The following is a 14048-nucleotide window of genomic DNA, read 5'->3' on the forward strand; positions in this document are numbered from 1 at the left end:
TTCATATTAGGCTCTGAGTCATTTTTGTTTATCTTAGCATTTTTTCTTTATGTGTGGTGTTTGCTGATCACAATCAGTGGGGATAGGATCCCTGGCAGTCAGGAAGCAATTGGCTGACTCCCTCAGAAGGGATGACTGCTCTGGTGAGTATATTTGGTCATTTTGATCAAAGATTGCGTCCTCCAGTTCCGCAGCCCCAAGTAACCACCAGGTCTGCTTCCACAGATCCACTTCTCACAAGGATCCCCAGGGCTCGGTTCCTGGCCCCAAACTCTCCCACTGAACTCATGCTGCTGACCATCCTCACTACCCAACCCACCCAATGTCTCACCGTTGCCTCCAATTCAGATATTCTCTTTGCCCAAAGGTATGGAACTGTGTAATTAAATCTACGCATTTCACTATATGTAAATTATACCTCAAAAAATGTTTTATGAGGTGTACATTGCCCTAACCAGTATGACTCAGTGGATAGAGTGTCAGCATGCGGACTGAAGGGTTCCAGGTACAATTCCAGTCAAGGGTATGTACCTTGGTTGTGGGCACATACCCAGTAGGGAGTGTGCAGGAGGCAGCTGATAGATGTTTCTCTCTCATCGATGGTTCTAATTCTCTATTCCTCTTACTTCCTCTCTATAAAAAATCAATAAAATATATATTTTTTAAAAAGGAGTGCACATTTAGAATGAAATTCATTTCCCCCGCTACTAAAACTCATCCTTCTGAAGTATTCTTCAGCTCAGTTTAGGGTGCCCTTAGTTCCCTAAGCCTCCACACCCAATAAATCCCCAAGATCTACTGATTCCCTCTCCGACAGCTCTCTTGAATCTTTCCCCTTCCCTCCATCTTCTCTTGTCACTCCCCATCATCACAGTCACTCAAATGACCATGTACTTCATGACAGGCCCTATATGAGTCCTTAAGTCTATAGTATGAGCAACAGATAAATAGTGTCTTGAAGGAGGTAGCATTTTAGAACTCCACGTGGTCACCACAATCACAGAAGCACAGGTACCACAGAAGGAGCAAATCGCTGTACATGGGAGTGGGAAACAGGGTGGGCAACGCAGGCGGAGGGTGTCAAGGGTGGTTCCGGAAGGCTCCTAGAGGTGCTGCCCTCCCAGAGAAATGTTGTGAGTGAATGGGCATTGCCTGGTGGACACAGAGAAGAACTGCCAATGAGAAGAGCTCCAGCAAGAACACCTGAAGGGAATATATAAGCCTTTCAGGTGGGGGAGTTGTTTGAGAATTCATTATAAAGCAGGGGAAAGGGTTGGAGCTGGGGCTGGAGCAGTAGACAAGAACCAGACCGAGGAAGGCTTTGTCAATCGTGTTTGGGAGTTTGAACCTTAACCGGTAGGCAGAGGGGATGTTAGGAGAGCTTTAAGAGGGAGCTAGTGGGCCTTACTCTGTTTAGGGAGAATTATCTCTCATGTGAACAACTGCAATACTTTTCTTGGCTCCCATTTTCACACACCACTTCCGAAGGGGTCTTCCTAAAAATAAGGCCATGTCTCTTCTTTAATTAAAAAACAAAACACAACAAAATAACAGCCCTACCATAACTCCTCTGAGCGGACAGCAGCAATTCCCAGACTCTAAGGAAAACTACTGCTGGCGATGCTGATAATTCTTTTGTTCTTGGGCGGGGCGGGGCGGGGGAGGAGAGAGGGGGGCTAGAGAATTTCCCTTGCAAATAAGTTTAACATTTATGCAAAATTAAACAGGCTTCCTTTTCATCGAAGGACTTCTCAGAGGCTTTAATTGTCTAATGCCAGTTGTGGATCTTTAAAAAGGGGATTCTGAATTCAGATTCCCCAATCTATGACGTAAGTGAGCTCTTTGCTCTTGGAGCACTTCCGCATCTCCCCGGGGCTGGTGTTCTGTGAAATGGCGGCCTCTGCAATACAGTCCCAACTCAGTTCTGTGACCCTCCCCTGAAACCTGGCCTTGACTTCTGTCCCTCCCTGCTACACGCATGCCCTGTGTCCTCTGCCCCACCACGCTGGCCTTCTCCATGCCCTTCCCTCCTGAGGCTCCAGGAATTCCTAACCATCCTTGAAATCAGGGCCAGATATCAACTGTGCCAGGTTGTGCATGGGTGAAAGTTGCAGTTATAGGTTAAGCTGAATGAAGGCTACAGTGTATGCACTGTTTGGGAATCATCTGGGTGAATAACTCTGTAATCTGTGGAGCGTGCAAGCCTACAGTTTACAAAGAAAGGGTAAGGATTGTTACTGCCAAAGAGAATCTGGTCTCTAGAGACTGAGCACTGTCCGTATTTAAAGGGACCCCAGTTTTACCCAACCTGTCTGATCCAGATTACGAGAAGGATATCTATAGCACGGCAAGCCACTAGATACTGAGAGGGCAGGGCGGGGCGAGGATGAGCTCCTGACTCCACTGTGGGGCAGGGTGGAGTTATCCTCCATTTTGTAACTGGACTCAGCCCAATCGGGGTTAGCTGAGGCAGTGACATCACCACCGACCGGAGTAAAACCCCTGGACTGGGCGAAATTCGCTCTCTCTTCCGCCATGCTGCCGGCGTGAGTGGGACAGAGCCCATGGTAGCATGGAAAAGGCTCTTTTGTTTATTGCATTGGCCTTGGCTCCCTGGTGGTCCTTGAGGATCACGAAGTCTGGGCATAACAATACCATGAAGGACAAGGGACAAAGGGAGTGCTGGACAGATTATTAAAGTGCATTTGGGGAATGAGCGGGGGTAGCCTGGCCCGGGGAGTCAGGGGGTTGGGATGATAGAAGCCGACCTGGAATGGAGAGATGAGATCAGAAGGAACCCTGGGAGAGTCCTCATGAACAGCCACCGGGAATACCGGTGTCAGTGACTATAGACAGATGCTTTCTTTTTGAGCAGGGACAACAGGAGAAGAATGATGCCTAGGAGAGAAGAGGAGCTGGAGGGAGAAGGGGTCAAAGCTCACAAACAGCTTGTACTTTGTCCCATGGACCCAGCTCTGCCTTCACTGGACAGGTCCCATCCCCAACTACTGGCTTCCAGTCTTGGGATGGAGATCAGGTGGGGTTGGGGAGACAGTGCAGAGAAGGAAAGAAGCTAGAGAAGAGAAGAAAGGGAAGACATAAGAAGAGGAAGAGGAGGGGGTGAAGGACTCTCTCAAGCCCATGACCTTGCTCAGAAGTGAGGAAGCAGAGTTCCACCTCGGCAGGGGGTGGAGGCATCAAGAGCACCAACTCTAGCCTCAGCTCCCCCCCTCCTCCTCTCCCTCCTCAGCCCTCCACAGGTGGTTGAAGAACCAACAAAGGAGTAGCGTGGGGCTGAGTGGGATGTGGTGAAAACTAAGAAGGGCAGCCTTGAGGGGATTCTCCCAAGATGGAAGCATGGGGCTGAAGGGAATGAGCGTAAAGGGCAAAGTATGTATGAGCTGAGTATTAGCAGAGTGTCAGCTGAGTATTGGCTGGGAAGAACAACAACTGCTCCTCCAGGTGCTGCTCCATCTCCACAGTTGCCCTAGTAGATTCCAAAGTTCCGACAGGAAAACAAGCAGGAGGGAAGGGGGTCTCACTCAACCACTGAGCCACACTGGCTGGGCCCAACAAATTTAATTTTAAAGAAAAAAACTTCAGAAGAACCCAAGGCACCTGTTTTCAGGTACAGCCACTACCGTGTGATACAAGCCAGTTCTGCAACGTCGAATGCCTTTCACATAGCAGGGTAGATAGTAAGAATGTGGAAAAAAAGGCTAGGTTGAAACCAAACCAATCCTCCCCAAACAAAACCTACCCTTAAGTGGCATCAAGCTATCCAATGACTCTTTGGCCCTAAATCGGTATTAGTTAATTAATAATCTATGAGACCTTGATAAATGAGTATCCTAATGACCTTGGTGTTTATCTAGATATACAATCTACTCTTGCCTTTTTTTACATTATTGTTCAAGAATATTCCAAATTCCCAAATAAAAGTTTGTCATGGCCTGTTTGTCACTGCCTATAATCACCATGTAATATACATGTAATTACCACGGTGAGAGAACACCATTAATGAAAAATTAATAGATCATTCCTATGTTGACAACTCTTTTCTCTCCCTGATGGCATACTTCACCGGTGGCTACTGGGGAAGGTTCATTATTAGAAAGTCAAAGATTCTAACTCAGGGCTGCCCAGGTAATACATCTCACTTCTATGCATTTATCCCCCTTGTCCTGAAGCCTCTTAGTTATCTTTTTGAATATATGTTAGTTTTCTGGAATTCTAATGGAGATAGTCATATGCTGAGTAAAGATCCAAAGATTTGAAAACAAAAATATCAACAAGGAACGATTTGTATATTGGTTTATAGTTGATGAGCACTGGCAATTTCAATATAATGAGCTTTACTAAACGTGGACTTTTTTTTTCCTAGAAAAGAATGCATTACCAGTACATACATACTGTATCAAAAAGAGTGAAACTTTTCTTTTTTTTTTAAATATATTTTATTTATATTTCACAGAGAGGAGGAAGGGAGAGAGATAGAGAGCTAGAAACGTCAATGAGAGAGAAACATCGACCAGCTGCCTCTTGCACACCCACTACCGGGGATGTGCCCGCAACCAATGTACATGCCCTTGACCGGAATCGAACCTGGGACTTTTCAGTCTGCAGTCCGACGCTCTACCACTGAGCCAAACCGGCTTCGGCCAAAAAGAGTGAAACTTTTCATCTCACGTTGGTTTTGTGTTCCCTTTCAATGCATTTAATAGTTCTAAGCAAGAGGCATCTTATTCTAAATTTTAAGAATGTGTCTATGGAGGTTCATAAGGATTTTGTAGTGTAAGATCAATGACTATTAAAATCTAACTCACATCATTTCTTTGCGCGCCTAACATGCTCCTATCACACTGTATCCTAGTTTTGTCTCACAGGCTGCATACACCCTGGATACATGTCTTTGCCAACAAACCGGAATCCATCTTGGTTATTTCTCTGAATCCAGAATCTGGCTCAGCCAAAGCTGGGTGGGTGGGAGAGCCTTCAACCACGGCGCGTTCCCCCCTCTCCCCCCCCCCCCCCCAGGACAAAAGCTTTGCCAACAGGATTGCATGAGCGGAGAGGGGAGTCAAGGACAGTTGCTCCTTTGTCATGTTCTGTCTCTCTCATGGTTCAGGAAGAACTTGTGCACCTTACAATAAACAGCCCACAAAACCACATTGAAACCACTGAAAATGAGGTCATCACACCTATTGAAATGTTCCCCCGTCTGGAAAAACACCGTCGCAAGGGCCAAGCCAGTTACCTAAGAGAACCTCTAAGACGTTACCCAGGCCTGAGAGGCCACAGGTGCACGGATCCCACACCGGTCAGAGAGAGTTGTGATTGGCAAAGCACGGTTTAAAGGAAATGCTGGCTGCCGTGCCCAGAGCGCGTCTCAGGGAATCACAGAACTTGAGAATGAGAGGGCGCTGAGTGGAAGTGTGGGTCCTTAGTGAACCCGGATCAGGCGGTAACAAGGGGACATTTGCAGGTGTCCCTGCTCTTCATCCACCAGAGAACCCTTCATCCTGCAGGACCTGCTGGAGCAGACAGAGCAGGGGTCTAGGACAAGCCCTCACCCAGCTGAGAAGGGACAGGTGCCGAATGCCCAAATATAATATTTTGAGTGTCCGTACAACAGCCAGCCCCATAGACGCTGGCGGGGGGAGCGTGATGCCGTGTGGCTCAGAGCAGGCTTAGCCGCAATCTTGCAAAAAGAATTAACATTTGTCTCTTCTCAAGGGGTGGGTGAAGCAAACAGCTTTTCGGGTTTTGGAAGCCTCTGGAACTGCTTCCCAAATGTCTGGGGTCTGGCCTTCGGGTACATGTTTTGCCCCTGAGTGTTTCCCCCTTGATGTTTAGGCCCAAGGGTATTTTAAGGTAAATGGATCCCACATGCTTCTGACTCATGGACACGAAATTCATCAGGTCACGTTTGGAAAGAGCGACCTGGGGCCCAAGGATAAGGTGACCAGACATCCTGCTTTTGGCGGGACAGTCCTGATTTTTAACAATTTGTCCTGCGTCCTGTGGCATTTTAAAAAAAGTCCCAATTTTTTTTTTTTTTTGAAAGATTAAAATCGGGACTTTTTCAAGACGCCGCGAGACGCGGGATAAATTGTTAAAAATCGGGACTGTCTGGTCACTTTCCCCAAGGAGCCGGCTTCTATGAGTCGCTGGGCTTGTTTCCTTAGGAGCAGGCAGCCACCTTTGAACACAGACAAACAAAATGCCATCCCAGACAAGTGTCTCGGTCTAGTTCCAAATGTGGCACCTCTGAAACCAAGGGTTCCTCGAGTCACCAAGACAGAGCTTCCCTTCTCTGTCTTGCAGAAGTTCAAGGAAGCCTTACCGTGTGCAGGGGTGAACGTGGAGCAGGAATTCAGAGCTGCTCCATGCAGAGCTCACTCACATCAACCTTCAGCAGCCCCGACTCCTCGCCCATTCCCGAGGCCTCAGCCTCCGACCCAGCGCAGGAGCAAGCACGGCCCGGCTCAGGGCCCCTTCTGGTGGTTGCTCAGGGGCGAGAGCTAAGCTGGGCCCCTGAGCCCACAAGCCTGCAGGAAATCGCCCTTTCTCTCCAGCTGAAGGACGGTGTTCTGAGCCATTTGTTGTGAATGTTATTAAAATCACGTGAACCTGAGGGAGCGCAGTGGGAAATGGTTTAAATGGGATTGGTTTGGGAGAATAAAACAGAGCTAGGTGTGCGATGGGGGTGTGAAAAATAGGAGAAATGCTCTCTGGGTACGGAAGCCCAACATGCTATTCCTTCCACTGAAGCACCAGCTCCTAAGGCTCTATGAAACCCCTCTCCACCCTAAGAACCCAGGGCACAGTTCGCGGCATGCAGTAGGGTTTTAATAAATATATCCTAATGGGTAGGATGGGAGCACCACAGATCTACCCTACAGATGCATCTTGGGACACCAGGGATCCCCGCACACCTCTTTCTCCTGAAGCTCCTGCAGGTGGGACCCCAGGCCAGCGGCCCCCACCTGTCCTCTCACCGGGAACAGGCACTGCTGCCTCTCTGCCCCTGCCTGGGCTTCTGACACCCGGGGAAATGCAGAGCCCTTGATCAGGAAAAGGAACTGAAAAAGGTACTGAGGGCCAGGCGGCCAGGACATGGGCCACATTTGTCTCCCTCTCTTTACAGGGTTTCTAACCAGGTGTTCTCAACTCTGACCGCTTATTAGAGTTCTTAAAATTTGCCGTGCCTGGGCCCAACCTAATCAGAATCTCTGGAAGGGCCACCCAGGAACCAGTCTTTTTCTTAAAAGCCCCCTTCTGATTCTCCCAGGCAGTCCAGGGTGAGGGCCACTGATTTAAAGTGACTTGAGTAGATTCCTGTTCTGGAAGAGTCCCTGGAAATAATCCCCGGAACAGAGGACTTGGTAGTTTTCTAATTGAATGAATAGGATTGGGGATTATGCTTCTCCCGACTTCTTCTCCTCATTTTTGCTCCCCACCAGGTGCCTGAAGGATGATGACCAAGCTCCCGAATGCCCTACTGTGTCCACATGAACCAAACTCAGACTCTCCTCAGACATTCAATGGGTTTGGAGACCTCTGCCTTCCAACCCAGGTAGGTAAAAATTGGAAAGCAAGCAGTGACTCAGGGGTCCTCAAATGACACCTGGGGCTCCCATGGGGAGGAGACTGGGCTTGGGAAGACAGAACAGATCAGGTGCCTGAAGGCCTTTGGAAGGAATTCTACCACTTACTCTTTTTTTTTTTTTTTTTTTTTTTTAATTAAAAACAAAACAAAACACGAAAACTCAAAATGCACAAAAATAAAAGGGTGAAACAGTTATACAAGTTTCAGGACAACTCTAAAACTCCTTTTAGGCGGCAGATACCATGGTTTGGGCACGGACTCTTGAGGAACCCTTCGGCCCTGCAGTGGCTTCTCCCCGTGGCCGTCTCCGTGCACACGGGAAGCGGGCTAGCTACACACAGCGCCCCCAGGAGCCCTCGGGCCTTTGCAAAGCGGCAGTCAGCAGCGTGCGGGGGAGAGAAGGCACGGAGGAGGGGGGAGAACTCTGTTCCCAGTCTTTGAACATGGACCCAGACCCCAGCGACCCTAATCTATTTCTTTGAAAGATAGGGAGATAAACTGAAGGCCTGGGAAAATCGCCGTGCACCCCGGGCCAGGGTGCCCAGGATAATACTTTGGGATAACTGCGTTGTAGGAACTGGGGAATTGTAGGAAGCGTGTCCTCCCATCGGCGTGGCCAGGCCGGCGGGGCTGACTCCGGGGGACGTTCAGCAGGAAAGGCGGGCGGCGGTCTCCCTCTCATTCTCCCTCTCGTCGCTCCCCGTCTCCTGGCCCGCGGCGCTGTGGAGAGGCGGTGTCGGAGGCTCCGGCCCCGGCTCAGAACGGGTACTGCGACACGTATATCCGCAGCCGGATCACGGAACTGCCTCTGAAGTTGATGACGGTGTTGACAGTGATCATTTCCAAGTCCAGCTGTATGTCCCGGGGTCCTTTGATGGGGCGTGTCATCACCAAGGTGGCACTGATGGGGCCTGTTTGCTGCGGACAGAATTGGGGACATTTGTTAGAGAAGGCCCTGGCCAGCCTAAAGGGGGCTGGGAGAGCTGGTCCTCAGACACAGCAGAGGTGGTGAGGAAAGCAGAGCTGTCCGTTGGGACACGTGGCTTCCCACATGATCCCCACAGAAGGCTGGGTGGTCTGGCCGCAGCTCGATCCTGCAGCCCCAATCAGGGTGCTCCCCTCGCCCGCTCCTGTCACACTGGAACCCCCACGCTCTGCCTGGCTTTGCCCACGCGCCACCTGGCTCTTTCCTGCTAACTCTTAGGGTCTCACCGAGAAACATCTCTTCCTGGGAGAAGCCTTGCCTGCTTTCCTCAATCGAAGTCACCCCTCCTACTCACCCTCTGGACCCTCTGCCATTGCACCTGCTACTTTGCATAGAATGGGAAGTATTCATCACCACGCGTCATCATCCACACTCTTTCCTTGGACCACCTCCGACGTCCAGGTCCCCATTAGACCAGGAGCTCTGTAGAGTTCAGATCTACAGGGCTAGGTTTGTCACCACTGAATCCCCTAACCGCCACTGTGGTGCCGGCCACACGGTAGGTGTTCAGTAAACATGTCTTGAATGTAAGAACAGGTGATTGATGAAACAGAGTGATCCAAAGCTGTCACTTCACCTCTTGGGGCCCAGCTCCTAAGTCAATAGCCCCCAGAGCACCTTGGACTCTCAGGTCTTCTGCCTCCGTGGACTGTCCATGTTGCCTGGGGCACCTGTCATCTGTTTATGAGCCTCGGGGTGGTTTCCGTGCACAGCCCTGCTGTGGCTCCTGTCTAGACACCGTCCTCACCCCCAGCTTTACCATTCGGGGACTCTTGCTGTGGTCCTAAAAATGTCACCTGAACTGTTCTCCTCCACTGAATCTTTTTCTGAAAGTCCTGAGGAGGGAGGGACAGCAGCCCCACATCAATCGAGCACTCACCATGCGTGAGGCCACTTAGATGCACATGTGCTTATGTAACCCTCATGGGAACCCTGACAGGCCTTGCTCCTCAGAGGGTGGTGGTCCCTGGACCAGCAGCATCGGCATCCTCCAGGAGCTTGTTAGAGAGGCAGGACCTCGGGTCCCACCGGTGACCTCCTGAGCCAGGATCTGTAGCTTCCCACAACCCCCAGGTGACTCACGGGCACACCAACTGGGAAGTGCCCATCTGAAGGCACAGACCCTGGCTACCATATTAAAGGGGTCTCATTATTTCCCCATTTTATAAAAAGCAAACTGAGGCCCAGTGAGGTTAAATGATTGCTCAGGGTCACCCAACTAGTCAGGGGCAGAGCTGAGGGATTTCACTCAGGTGCTTCTGACTGCCATCTCCAGACCTGTTTCACTGCACAATCACAGAAGAGACTGGTGGGTACCACTTTGTCTCCCCTGCAGGAAAGATGCTCAGGAGTCAGTGAATGGCCACACGGTGGGCCCCTGGGAGGACGCAAGGATATGCTGGACAATCGCTTCCTGCGAGCTGCAGAGCCCAGCAACTGAAAGCAACCGTCTCTGCAAAACCAAGAAGCTTGGCCACACCCGGCGTTTTATCGGTCTCCTATAAAGTTCTGGACATCTCCAAGCGCTCCACAGGCATGTCAAGGGTGGGGCTGGCAGACCGGTGCCAGCTGGGTACTGGGACCTCCACTGTCTACTGTGCAACTTCCTCTTGGCATCAGCTCCCTCTGTTCACGTCAGCATCTCGGCACAACTGGCACCTGCTCATGCAGAGGATGGCTCAGACTTCCTTGTCAGCTCTTGCAAAACCTGGGTGCCCTGGGCCAGGACTTCAGCCGGCACAGCCACACAGGGAAATGCAGCCTTTACATACGCAAATATCTCACTGGCTTTTATTGTTTGCATGAACAAAGGCCGAGGGCTGAGAGCCCTGAGCTATCTGGAGGGAGAGCTGCAGAGCCTGGGAGGGGGAATGGAACTACTGGACCCTTAAGTTGTTCCTTGGGGCTTTCCCAGGCAAAGCCTCCAATTTGGAAGTAACTATAGAGATCAGCAAGTCCTATCTGCCCCCAGCTCAGACCTGCAGCAGCCTGAGAAAGGCCAGCCTCCAGGACAAGGGAGGACTCAAGGGCCTGCCAGGAGAGCAGAGAACAGCCCCCTACACTCCCCTGTAGGCTTTTAGGGCAGAGTCAGGCCCTCTGAAAGCCTCAGGTTATCGATGGGCTTGGTGGTCACTGGAAAATGATGATGGGGGTGGTGGTGGTGGTGGTGGTGATAATGGTGACAATGGTAAAGGGGGTGGTGGGTGGAGGTGGTGGTGGGTAGAGGTGGTACTATGCAGATCAGGCTATGACCTTTCATACATCTCTTATTTGGTTGATACTATGCAGATCAGGCTATGACCTTTCATACATCTCTTATTTGGTCCTCCTAACCCTGCAGTGTAAGTAGGTCAAGTACACTAATTAAGGTTACAAAACTTGCACATGGCACTGGAGAGCCTGACTCACCAAGTCCTTCTCTGGCCACTCTGCTCAGTGATGAGGTCTCGGGACCTCTCCATTTCCTGCCGCCTCACAGCACTTACCCTACTTGAGAATCGCCACTTGGCATTGTAAATGTTTGCCTCGTTGTGCCTCCCCCTCAGTGTGGGCTCCTCAAGGGCAGAGGCTACATCCTGTTTGCTCCTGAGCTGTCCAGCCTGACACAAAGCCACACGCATGGTGGTGCTGAATTAATGTTGGTGTCGGGAGAAGAAGGAGCGAGTTACAGAACGGAGTTGGCCCTGGACACTGAATGAGAGGCTGAGCGGCTGAAGGTTCCCCTTAAACCAGCTCGGACTTCTGCTGCGGGAGGAGGAGACGGTTCCACAGGATCCACAGGAACCGAGAGCACCTGGGAATCCCCCGATCCACCCGAGAGGTGGCCCCGGGGAGCCGGGCTCCAGACAGCGGGGCGAGAAGAGAGCGCTCCCGGCCGTTTCACCCTCGCCCAGCCCAGCTGTCTGATAAAAAACCGTCACCCCGTGTCCCAGGCCCCGCGCTAAGTGCATGATCTCATCTGATCCCAGAGTAAACACTGCCGTCGTCCGTCTTCCCAGACGAGGAAGCGGAGGCCCAGCAGGTTAGGTAACAGGCCCAAGGTCATGAGGGTGGCCAAGTGCAGGACGCCAAGGAGGCGGTCGGCCTGGCTCCAGAGCCCGCGCTGGAGTGACTACGCTGTCACTTTCTGGTTTGTCCGTATACTCTCGTTTTTCTTCCATAAATATGTAAAAACAAAGTCATATAAAAATGAAAACAAAGTTTTAAAGAGAGCAGCAGCGCGTGGCCTCCTGAGGAGGGAGCTACCTGCTGGACAGCTTGGACACGAGTAAGCCGCCTTGTCCGTCTTCCTCCTCCCACGCCCGCGGCCTCGGCACAGGCTCCCTGCACTGAGCCTGTATTCAGCCCTCGGGACCTTCCCAGCCAAGAGCCACCTCCCAGGCCCTCAGCGCTTCCAGCCACTCTCAGAGCAGGCCTGCGTCCCCTCCTCCCCTCAGCACCCTCTGAGTAAATACTAAAGAACGAGGGCCCTTCTCAACGTCCTCCGAGAGGGCACAGCTCCGTACAGCTCAGCTGAGTGAGTTCCAAGGGGCCCTTAGTTACTGCGACAAACCAGGCAGCAGAGGGGGCTGCCGGGAAGAAGCCCTCCCCCCTGTCCACTCCGCCTGCAGGATAACCTTCTTCCCACCATCAGGCTCACAAGTCAGCCACAAGGAACCTCTGGGTCTAGGGGGGTTTCAGGGGGCGGCATCCTGGGGAGCCCAATCTGGCCTAGACAAGACCGCCTTCTGCAGGTCTGCTGTTCTGTTGGGAAAGGAAATAGGGAGGCAGGTGGTGTCCACGAAGGTATTTTAACTCCCCAAGAGAAGCATCGGTGTGTCCTCTGATTGGGGCCCCGGTGTCTGTCCAGATGAGAGAGGCCAGGCTGGAGAATGCCCGTGGGCGAGGCTGCCCACGGAAGCTCACAGCTGTGGTTTCTGGTGGGCAGCTGTAGCTCACGGTTGCCGGGGAAGGGCAGACATAAACACAGCTCCGTCTTTTTCACCTTGCAGAAGCGCCTCTCTCCTCCCCTCCTCCCCTTGACCTTGCTACACGGGACTACAGATGTTGGCTTCACAGGCCCTGTGATCTCACGTGACCTGGCCCTCTTAGGGTCTTGCCAAAATCATGTGAGTGAGGAGGCAGGCAGGACGCCAGGACCTGGGACCTTTTCTAATCGGTTGGTCGGTTGGTTGTAGCCTCTGTGTCTGAGGCCTCCCTGCTTTCGTTGTCGCATCCCCAGAGGCAAGGATTGGGAGGGGCTGCCAGGACTCGGGAGAGGAGAGGGAGAGAGCTCAGGCACATGGCCCTCTTGCAGGCCCTGGACCATCTGGCCTAAAAGTGGGTAAGCTCTCACGGCCTCTCTTTCTGAGGATCGCTGCCCACAGTGACTCTGGGGGACCACCTGCTGTATCTGTTAGAAATGCAGATTCCTGCCGAAACCGATTTGGCTCAGTGGATAGCGCGTTGGCCTGCAGACTGAAGGGTCCCAGGTTCGATTCCGGTCAAGGGCATGTACCTTGGTTGCAGGCACATCCCCAGTAGGAGGTGTGCAGGAGGCAGCTGATCAATGTTTCTCTCTCATGGATGTTTCTAACTCTCTATCCCTCTCCCTTCCTTTCTGTGAAAAATCAATAAAATATATTTTTTTAAAAAAGAAATGCAGATACCTGGGGGGTGCTGCTCCCCCCCCCCCCAAAAAAAAAAAATGATATCAGGTGCTAAGCCCTGGAACCTGTAAATATTACTGTATAAGGAAAAGGAAACTGCGGGTGTGATGAAGATAAGGATCTTGCCACAGAGCGATTATCCTGGATTCGCTGGGTAGCCCTAAACCCAAACACAAGTGTCTCTGTGAGAGACAGAGTGTTACCCAGAGGCTGGAGTGATGTGGCTGCGAGATCAGCGATGCCAGCAGCCACCGGACACTGGAGGAGGGACGGAAGACATTCTCGCCTGGAGCCCCGGAGGGAACACGGCTTGGCCAACACGCCCTGTCTGCTCAGTGGAAGCGGTTTCAGGCTTTTGGCTCCTGAACAGAGTGCAAATAAATTTCTATTGTTTTGGGCCACCAAGTTTTTGGCAATTTCTTAAAGCAGCCACTGGAAACTGGCCTTCCAGGCCTCGGCCACCATATTTCGGATTATTCTGGATAATTCAGGTGATTCCAGATTTTCTGGAACCCACTTTTTGGGCCAGTGTCCCAATTATCACAGAAATGAGAAAAACAGCTGAGCCGTGGGCTCTAAGAGGTGCCACCCCAGGTGGCCGGAGGTAGAGCTGCTCTCTCTCTCTCTCTCTCTCTCTCTCTCTCTCTCTCTCTCTCTCAGCTAATACGGCAGCCCCATGGGGTTACTGGGCACTTGAAATACGGCTACTGCCATGGAAGAACCTGATTTATCATCTTATTTCATCTTCATGGGTTTAAATTTAAAGAGACAGTGGCTACTGTGCCGGAGACGCAGGCAGAGC

General features: G+C 51.5%; 1 protein-coding gene across 2 annotated transcripts in view; it reads right to left on the reverse strand.

Moving 5' to 3' along the window:
• Positions 1-7720: 7720 nt before the first annotated feature.
• FBLN5 (fibulin 5) overlaps positions 7721-14048 on the reverse strand; it is a 69898-nt gene continuing 63570 nt past the window's right edge. For both annotated transcript variants that reach the window (XM_084879326.1, XM_084879327.1), the window contains exon 11: positions 7721-8530. In XM_084879326.1, coding sequence (XP_084735452.1) covers positions 8369-8530 — 162 coding nt within the window. In that variant the 3' untranslated portion in view covers positions 7721-8368. The remainder of the gene's footprint in view (positions 8531-14048) is intronic.

Source organism: Pipistrellus hanaki (genome assembly GCF_964339955.1).
Source record: "Pipistrellus hanaki genome assembly, chromosome: 1".
In the NCBI taxonomy this organism is placed as follows: domain Eukaryota; kingdom Metazoa; phylum Chordata; class Mammalia; order Chiroptera; family Vespertilionidae; genus Pipistrellus; species Pipistrellus hanaki.